At 38.1% G+C, this 10280-nt stretch overlaps 1 protein-coding gene across 1 annotated transcript in view; it reads right to left on the minus strand.

Moving 5' to 3' along the window:
* Positions 1-7976, minus strand: part of ptpn11b (protein tyrosine phosphatase non-receptor type 11b) — a 58562-nt gene extending 50586 nt beyond the window's left edge. Inside the window, 2 exon segments of the mRNA XM_030137986.1 lie at positions 2444-2508; positions 7841-7976. Of these exon segments, the coding sequence (XP_029993846.1) occupies positions 2444-2469 (26 nt within the window). The 5' untranslated portion in view covers positions 2470-2508; positions 7841-7976.
* Positions 7977-10280: the final 2304 nt, after the last annotated feature.

The raw sequence follows: 10280 nt of genomic DNA on the forward strand, positions 1-10280 counted from the left end.
CCATTCTGATAATCATGAAGTAAATGGTTAAGCATTCACTGGTTGAATCCAGGCAAACACTAGAGGGACAGCAGTCAGCAAGATGGCAGAATATGTAACAGCTAACAGATACGTATTACCTCACAATGCAAATCATAACTTCACCCACATATGCAGCATTCAGAGCATTTTACATTTTAACTGTTGAGTACAAAGGTCATGGTCATAGTTTTTTCTACTTGGTGCAAATGTTCATATGGAATAGGGGTTGGCGATATGGCGAAAATATCATATCACGATTTTTTAAAAATAAAATCACAATCTCGAATTTATCACGATTCTTTACATTGATCTTTGAGACTAATTTGCAAGTTTCTGAACAGTGCAACCAAACTACTTCCCAATGTAAAACACAGCCCTAAAAGAAAAAAATAAAAACAGACCATTTAGCCCAAAGAACCTTACAGAACACTTTTATTTTAAATAGTGTGTGTAATTTTGCCAACATGTGCCAAGAACATAAACATACTACAATGTAAACAACACTCTGATTAAGTGCACTCTTGCAACATAAAAACTAAACTGCACTTGGTTTTTGAGGTAGATTCCAATAAACATGAAAAGTACCAAAAAAAAATACAGAACAATTTCCTGATTCTTCTTCCACCTCTGTCTAATTCAAGCAAAGGAAGACTGTTCTTATTTGTTTCACTGGTCTGATCCCATCAGATATTGAGTGCAGTGTTTTAACAGTCAGTAAAATATGTAAAGGTTATGGCAGTTCATCATTAACTTTTTCATGTTTTGGGACCCAACAAGATAGCTCTCTTTTGAGCTGTCTTGTTGAACTGAAAAAGTTTTGAAACCTCTGATCTATACAGTGTATTCTTCTGTACAAAAAAAGTGTTTCAAACAATGAATTAAATAAATAATCGAGTCCCAGAGTTATTCAAATACCAATGTAACCTTTGGCTGAAATTCTTGTAAATGTCAATGATTCAACAAGAATGGGAAACAGACTGCTTTTTTGAAATAGAGAATGAATGAATCATGGAACTCATGTACTCTATAACCTAAATTGTGGCCTTTCCCCACCACCGTCAACAGATCACAAAGGCTTATTATTGATTAATTTAACCCAGTACAGGGCAGGAGGCGGGTGACACAAGGGCGCCTTCATGAAGCTCATACTGAGAAGATCATATCTGAAAGCTTTAACAGTGGGTGAGCATTTAGGCGTTTCTGTTTTTGTACCCTGTATGACAGAAACCCATGACAGTAAGATAAAAATAAGACTCATGTGTCAGCTCAGCAGATCTTGTGTCACCTCCAAGAAGCTGATACACACAAAAATACTGCTGTGATTAACACGAGCCCAGAATCTCGGCCAATGAAATGTTATGCAAGGCTTTCTATGAATTTCCTCAACAGCTTATAAAACAGCAAAAACAAAAATATACCCACCATTTAACAAGGAGATGAAGGCCTGAAATTCTTATTTTATCTGTTATAACTGACAATTCAAGTCCAATGAACTGTCAGTGACATTTACTGAAACTGAATGGAAAATGATTGAAATGGAGTGTTGCGAGTTAAATCTAAATGTCAGACGCGTATACTACATTTTTGGAGATGAAACAACCGTTTTCCATTCAGCGAATGAATTAAAATAACACTGACGGCTGTCAGTCCCAAAGCAGCCTAACCTGTTTAGACTATGACACAGAGGAAACATCAGAGGAGGACGACACTGACAGATAAATATTAATTTGTATGGGTTATCTGGTGAAGAGAAATTGAGAGCTCTTGTTCAGCTCTCAATAGACCACACCAGGCCAGACATTTGACCCAGACTGCACCTGACCCTCTTATCCTCACTGGGTGGCAATACCAATCCACAGTCTCTCCTAACACCAAGCTTGTGAGCAGATTACAAGAGGAACTTTACAAACAATAAAACGTCACAGATTACAAGGGGATTAGTCACAAATACATGTTAAGGATGGAGAGTGAATGGGACAAGGTCAGACAATTACCCACAGCAGAGGCTCTATGGACATACACACATTTCCTTTCGGATTTCATTTAAAAAATAAATATAGGCTATTAAAAAAATGCTGACATCAGCAGACCATGGTGTCTTGAAGTAAAGCACATCAAATAATGGACTGACCATAATTTTATTAACATAGCACCAACTCCAAAGACAGGAAATCATGTAATCAGATAAGGTATTACAGGCTTCAGTATTTTTCTCCGTTCCACAATGGTTCAGAAGAATATTCTTCTGACTTTTAGAACACCTACAACAAAGTAATGGCCTGGCATTGGAACACAATATCTATATTTAAATACTCAAAACAAAACTTTTTTGATAGCTTACCCTTATATAATGTAAATGTATTTTTCAACTTCACATTTCAAAAGTTTAGTATGGAACATTGGTAGATGCTTGTGTGCTTACAGAAAGTTTTCGTTGCTCTGTGTCATGCTGGGTGTTGATCGAAGCTTGTGGAAGTCATCGAAGAACTTGGGAGTGAGTTAAAGGACAGCACCTCTACATATAAAGCAGTGCATTGTCTGTTATTATGGATGTAGGCAACAGAGACAGTTGTTTACTTCGAAATGGAGTTTACTAATCTGAAAATAAAAAAAACTCAGACTCCAAGTCAAACACTGAAACATAAATGCTTTTTCATTTTCCATTTAAAAACTGATGCAGTGTTATTCTATGGTTTTTAGTATGTGCAAAACGTTGATCAAAATCATGAACCATTAGGTCAAAGATAAAGAGATGACAATCACATTCTAATATTTGATGCCATCATTTCATCAGTTTATCATTTTTTCCTGCATTGCACCTATTACAGCAAACTTTAATTAGTAAAGCTTTAATTACAGTTTATTTACGCACGTACAGTTCACCTAAGGACAAACGATTGTAAAATCAGTATAGAGAACATCAAACTAAAATCCCTTTTCCTAGAACTAAGGAGCTGGTTCTCACAGAACACCCAACCCCACCCCCCACCCCCACCCCAATATACCCATCTTCCACAAACAGGTAAAACATCTAGAATTAGTCTTCTGTCAAATAACATCGAAACCCTCCCCCACAACAACTGCAATACCTAAGTTCGCAGAATCCAAAGGAAACCCCTGACTCTCTGAACAAAAACTGAGATTTGACATAAAAAATTTAAAAAGGCAAAGCCTATAAGTGAAACATACAAAGATATTATTGATAATGACAGATACCTTATCAAGTTTAAAGAGGATCAGTTAATACTCAAATAGTGGAAACTGATGTGATAATAGGGATGATTTATTACATTTTGGCTTCATGATGAAGCAAGCAACTGCAAAGGATTATCTTGATTACCATGCTAAATAATTGGGATTATCTTAAGTAACTACAATAAGGCAACTGTGTAATAATTGTGACATGACCATTTTGGTTGATATCAAGAGAACTAGTCACAGAAAAAAAAAATCAAATACTGTATTGAGATGTTTTCTTTAGTCAAGTTAGAAAAAACAAAGTTGCAAAACAAAACAGTTTGACTATTTTAACTTAACTTACACAGTACTTATACATAGATTTTAACCCATATAGACCCAGTCCTACTTTTGTGGCAGCCCCCAAATTATTTTTCCCTCTCTATTTAACCTTTCTTAAATGATTTATGACTATTTATTAAAATATTATCCACTGTATTTTGGCTCTTTAGTGAAAATCTATTTATCATGTTGATGTTCATAAAAGCTCTGAGTAAAGTTGAAAGTTAGAAAACTTAGAAAAAGTGATTTTTTTTCAGCAAAATTATCAATAACTGAATGTAAAAACAAACATCTCCAACCACTGTCATTTGTTTAACTTCATGGTGAGGCTAGCTGTAGGCGTGGCAGGGGCAAATGTCTGTCTTGCCCACCCAATAAAGGATGTAACGATTACCGGTATAATGATTAACCGCGGTAAAATTTCCGATGGTTAGTATTTCCGTTTAAATTCTAATTATCATGATAATCGTGTTCGATGACCGCACTGAAAATCATGGTAATACTGCTCATTTCCTGGAGAAGCAGCGGCACTCCAGGCATGCATGCTCAGTTTGCAATGTTTGGCTCCTGAAAACTTGGCTGAAGGCACCTGCATGGACAGCGCTCTAGAGATCCGGGGATAGCTGGCTCCCGCGCGGACCTGGTCCAAGCACGCGGATGAGGTGCCATCTTTAATGCACATTTGTATGTTTGATGTTTACACGTTAATATTTTAATGTTTCTGCCAATAGAAAGTACATTGTGCGTGTTATTTTATTAGTTTTTTTCAAAATGCAACTTGGTTAAATTATTTCAGTATGTGTATAAGTACTTTTGAACATTTTGAGCACACTTCAACAGTACCACAATAATAATGATAACCTCGATAATTTTGGTCACAATAACCATGATATAGGGCTGCACGATTAATTGATTTTAAATAGAAATCAGATTTTTTAATTAGGATGATTTTTTAAAAAGGGAAATCATCAAATCAATTTAATCTCTCTCGTGCCTCCCAGCTGTGTGCCTCCGGGCCGTGCATCCGAGGGCTACCGTAGGCGCTTCCTCCTATCTGTGACAGTGGTCTTTCACAGAAGTCTGTGTAATGACCGGACTTTAAATCTGTTAATGAGCCCGCAGTAGTGATACCAATGTAAGCCATGGATCCCACAATTGAAATATTACTGCATGGGGATCACTCATTTTACGTTGTCCTGGATCGGATCCGTACAATACCGTCTTCTTCCAATCCGGGTCCGGGTCATGGGGTCAGCAGCCTCAGCAGAGCAGCCCAGAGAGCCCTCTGCCCAGACACATCCACCAGCTCCGGGGATATAATCCCTCCAGCGTGTCCTGGGTCGGTCTCTTCCACGCATGGATCTCCCAATTTAAATAGAACCGCATAGGGATCACTCATATTACGTGGTCCACGTACGCTCGACTAATGCCTGTCTTACATTGGTATCACCTCTGTGGGCCCAGATACCCCAAAAAGAACAAAAAAAAAAAAATACAAATATATATATATATATATATATATATATATATATATATATGTATATGTATATATATACATATATATATACATACATATATATATATATATATATATATATATATATATATATATATATATATATTTGTATATAGATAGATAGATAGATAGATAGATAGATAGATAGATAGATAGATAGATAGATAGATAGATAGATAGATAAAATTCATTTCTCTTACCTGCTAAATTTTTCATTCATAAATCAGAACCAGTATAGCTTTTATTGTCATTTGAATGTAGGTTCTGTGACACAAAACCAAATATTATTTATCTTTTAAAAGATGTTGAACTTTATTCAAAGCTATTAGATAAATCTGGAAACAAAAACGCCATAAAAACCATCAGTATTTACTTTGACTTGGACATTGTATTGTAGTGTATTCCCCCTGGCAAACTTGTTATGTTATTTTCTTGTTGTATACATTGTTTGTGTACTCTACTTCATTCGATAAAGATTTAATGAAAAAAATTTAAAAATAAAACTCCTGTGGGCACATCACGTGATACCATCACAGATTTAAGGTAGGGAGCAGTGCCTTGCATTGCGGGCTGCTCACGAAAATGACATGCTGACTTCTGTTGTATTTTGTAGTTCTACCCAAAAATTGAAATCAAAATCTAAAATCGAGTTTTTAGAGGAAAAAATGAGGATTTTATTTTTTGCCAAAATCGTGCAGCCCTACGGTGATATGAAATTTTCATATCATTACATCCCTACACCCAATCAAAAGTTATGGGAAAACGTTTATCCAATAGAAAAATATAACAGACTACACTACTATTGGGTCTTATTTGCGATTGGATGGGCAGCCTACAGCTCGTCCTATTCCGTCAGTGATTGGTTGTCATTATTGTTTTGCATTTCCTGAGCGCTTTATTCGCTCATATAACAGCTCACTGTCTGTTGTCTGTTTCTGAGTTGCGGGGAAATAAACGGCCCTCCTTGGTCACTGCTGCACCTGCCGAGGTCACTACTGTACCTATCGAGGTCACTGCTGCACCTGTCGAGGTTTCTGTTTAATACCACGATTCTCTCTTCTGGAGTTTCACTGTATCTATGACTTTTTGACATGCTCTGTCTCTGGGCTCCTGCAGAGCAGCCGGCCCAGTGTGTATACACTGACTAAAGCAACGTCAATAAAGCACACACACTGGGCAACACAACGCCATTAAAACACATACACAGTCTCTCAAAGGAAGATCCAAAAACCGAGTGAGGGGCAAACGATATCTGTCACTAAATTATATTTATTATTTTATTCATTTCATCCTCTTGGTTTTTATTTATGTAGTTCTACTGACATTTGAGTCTAAAGTTCAGAGTTTTAGATGGAAAAAGAAAGATTTGTTGTTTTCTTTGTCATTTGTCACTTTTCAGATTGTATTTAAATAACACTTTTTTGTTTGTGAAATATGAAAAAAATATAATTTAATTATTTTATTTTTACTTTTGGCCCAGTTTCAGTTGTTTGTGCAGCTGTTCTGTTGTGCCACTTTCTAGTTTGAGTTTAAACAAGAGTAGACTGCCTTATTTTAGTATTTATTCTGGCCACAGTGAGAATATCTTTTTGTATTAATATGTAGTACTCATTTTATTATTTTCCAAGCTCATCCAATGAAAAGAAATATGCATGAAGTACTTTTAAAATCATTTTTATTTTATATTAAAGAGTAAATGAACACAGATGAGCTGCCCGACAATTGAATTTCTCATTGGGGATCAATAAAGTGATTCTTATTCTTAAATAAACCCCCAAACCACTTCTTTTCAGTGCTGTTAGGACTGCAGTTCAAGTTGTCAGCCTTCAGGACACTATTCAGCTTCGTTATTATCAGTACATACAAACCAAGTTGCCCACCTGTTATTTCAACCAGCCCACCCTAATATGACCAGCTAGAACCGGCCCTGTTTCATGGGTTTTACTAGTGAATCAAGTCGCATTAGACTGGCACCTTCACTACAAAATTTCTGAACATCTAAATGAGTCATATCTGATGACAATGATAAGATTAGAGGATGAACTGGTATTGGACATTTTGGATCAGTAGCTGTTTTTGGTGGCCAGCAGTTTTTTGGGTCTTTGAGGGTTAAGAAGTTTTTTTCATGTATTGTAGTATTTAAATCCATTTTGTCTGGTGACTGCTATATTACAATCCAAACCACACACTGTCTTGAAGAGCCATTGACAGGTCATGGGTGTCAGCTGGTGGGCAGATTAGTCAGAGTATTGTTTTTAATCCTACAGAGATTCATATGGAAAAATAATAACAGTGGGGAAAAAAATGCCTTATGTCACTAATCCAGATCTAATCCTTCATCGCAGTGAGTACTGCTGTCGCTTACGTCAAATTATCACAACAATGCAGGCTGAACCACTTGAACCACTGACTCGAGCACACAACGGCAGCAACTACAGCAAAGCCTTGTCAGGTTTAGAGGCATGTGGAGGAGGGGGCTACCTTTTCCTGTCACACACAACTCTACAACCCTCTGAACAGTTAAAAGCCAAGGTCCTTTTGTCACCAAACCTCCTGAAACAGTCACTTTTATACAAACACAGACAAAAATGCATCAGTGCATGCACAATGATATATGCACTGATCCACTCTTCTTCAGCAGAGACTAACCTCCACAAGTTCACCAAAGTTATCTTCTCCTATGCATCAGCAACAACTATAGCAAAAACCAAAGAGTAGAACTTTTGAAGAGACCTGCCCAAACTTGAGGTTGAATGGGATCTTTTTTTTCCTTTTTTATCCTACCTCACCATTCTGGTCGAAGCCTGCCAAAGACCCCTGGTTCAGTAGCCTCAGGTTAGTAATCCAGCACTGGCCACTGTTATACAAGGGAGACAGAGAGACGAAAGGGGGAAGAGGGTGGTGGGTGCTTGTAAAAGTGTTACTGGGTTAGACAGAGAGAGACAGAGACAGCAAGGGAGAAACGACAGAGACGGATGGGGGGGGGCTTTGTAAGAGTGTTACAGAGAGAGAGAGAGAGAGAGAGTGTGTGTGTGTGTGTGTGTGTGTGTGCGCGCAGGAGGCAGAGCAAGTGTGGGGGGCAGGGGCCTTTTAATCTGGGATTTGGACGAGCATGAGCAGGCCTGATACCAGCGCCCGTCACTGCTATCAGCCACCTTCCCCCTGCTCGCCCTCCTTTTCCCACCTCAGACCAATGTGACGGAGCAGACGCTGGCCCACCGGTCTAAAGGCCTTCAGTTCTTGATCACCCTCCACCTCATCTTTCTGTCCCTGTTTGGACCCTGAGAGGTCAGTGGCTCTGCTCCAAAGCTGATCCCAGAGCTAACAGAGCTTTTTTTTCTGGCTGTGACATGGACCAGAGTGGACCAGGCCAAATCACAGTGCCAGGTTCTGTCTGAGCTCCGAGGTCCCCGCTATCTTGTTGGAGGCTAACTGCAACAGCTGTGTTGCTCGTGCCTGAAGATTACACCTAATCGTACATGGCATAGTTACAACGGATCATAGTTAGCACTCATCAAGCTAAAGCCCCAATCCAGCTAATTCAGCAGTATGCCATTAGGCTATTAATTTTGCAGGGGCGGGTGAGGGAGCTTTGCAGATGAGTTAGAAAATAAATACAGAGAACAAAGACGTTGCAGCATTTGGCTTTGTTGTCACACCTCATGACCACATATTAACCTCTGAATTTGGCTGCATTACATTTTTATTCCACTCCAGATTACCAACACTTTGCTCTGCATCAAATAATTACTTATATACATATAAGATGTGTTTACATGCGCAATATTTATTCTAGCCAAATGAAATGATTCCTTTGAGTGTATTAGTCAACAGACTGTTCACTTTTAAAGGCTGATATGATACTGATAACGTACTGTACTGTATTGTAAACGCAGATTACATTTTTGAAAAAGTAGTGGTGCTAAATAAAAAAGTGAGAGGAAAGTGTAAGTAACTAAAATTCACCCAGTGGAAAACATACATTTGAGGTCATACATTTAAAGAGTTGATGAGATGATGAATTTCACTCAAAAGCACAAATGATGCTAGATGAAAATATAATGTGCTATGCACTTTTAATACCCCTCTACCAAATATAGTGTAAGATTCTGTTGAAAGTTACTGCCCTATAATTTACATTTGATTGTCTTTGTGTGCATTTGGTGCAGAAATCTCAATGCATTCTTCAGATAATGCGGTTACATCTTTGAAAGGACATGTCACCATTTGACCTTGAAAAAGTAGGTCAAGGTGACCATTTTTCAATAGGCTTCTGCTCCATGCCAAGATGCACACACAGTATACATTTAGTGCAGATATGTCAATGCATTCTTCAGATAATGCGGTTACATCATTGAAAGGACATGTCACCATTTGACCTTGAAAAAGTAGGTCAAGGTGACCATTTTTCAATAGGCTTCTGCTCCATGCCAAGATGCACACACAGTATACATTTAGTGCAGATATGTCAATGCATTCTTCAGATAATGCGATTACGTTGTTGAATGGACAGATGGACGGACGGACAGACAGATGACAAAATGATTACAATACACCTTTGGCAAAGTTGGCCAAGGGGTAAAAAGGCCCAATCCCAGAACACCATTTCGAAACCATTAATGTTTGTTCAAAATTTTGTCAGTCCACAAATAACATTAGTGATCATTTGGGCTGCTATTGGTCACAAAGAAAAAGCCAGCAAATCAGAAAAAATATAAAGACTGATGGTGAGAGCAACATAAATGTGTACAAAATATTACGGCATTAGAGGGTATGCACATACGTGTCCCCCCCCCCACCCGGGCTACGCCCTCCTAAGTCAGACTGAGTGTCAAAAACCAACCACGCTCAACATGACAGAGTATAGCAGTAAACACAGTGAGAACGGGAAATTGTGAAATATGAAATTAAATTAACGACAATTGGACTCGACATGGATCCATACGAGCTACCAAAGAACAAGTGGCCCACGAACATTGACATGTGGCCCGAAATCGCGTATCCTGACATCCAGGGTGTAGGGGATCATCACTATTTTTACCTGAGACAAATATACATGGTTTCATCTTTACTGACAACCAAGGTCCAAAACTAGGCGGAGAACCAACTGATCCAAAGTCCATTTACAATCAATCAATCAATCAAATTTTATTTATATAGCGCCAAATCATAACAAAAGTTATCTCATGACACTTTACATATGAGTTGGTCGAAACCAGACTCT

This window comes from Sphaeramia orbicularis, chromosome 7 (genome assembly GCF_902148855.1).
Source record: "Sphaeramia orbicularis chromosome 7, fSphaOr1.1, whole genome shotgun sequence".
Lineage (NCBI taxonomy): Eukaryota > Metazoa > Chordata > Actinopteri > Kurtiformes > Apogonidae > Sphaeramia > Sphaeramia orbicularis.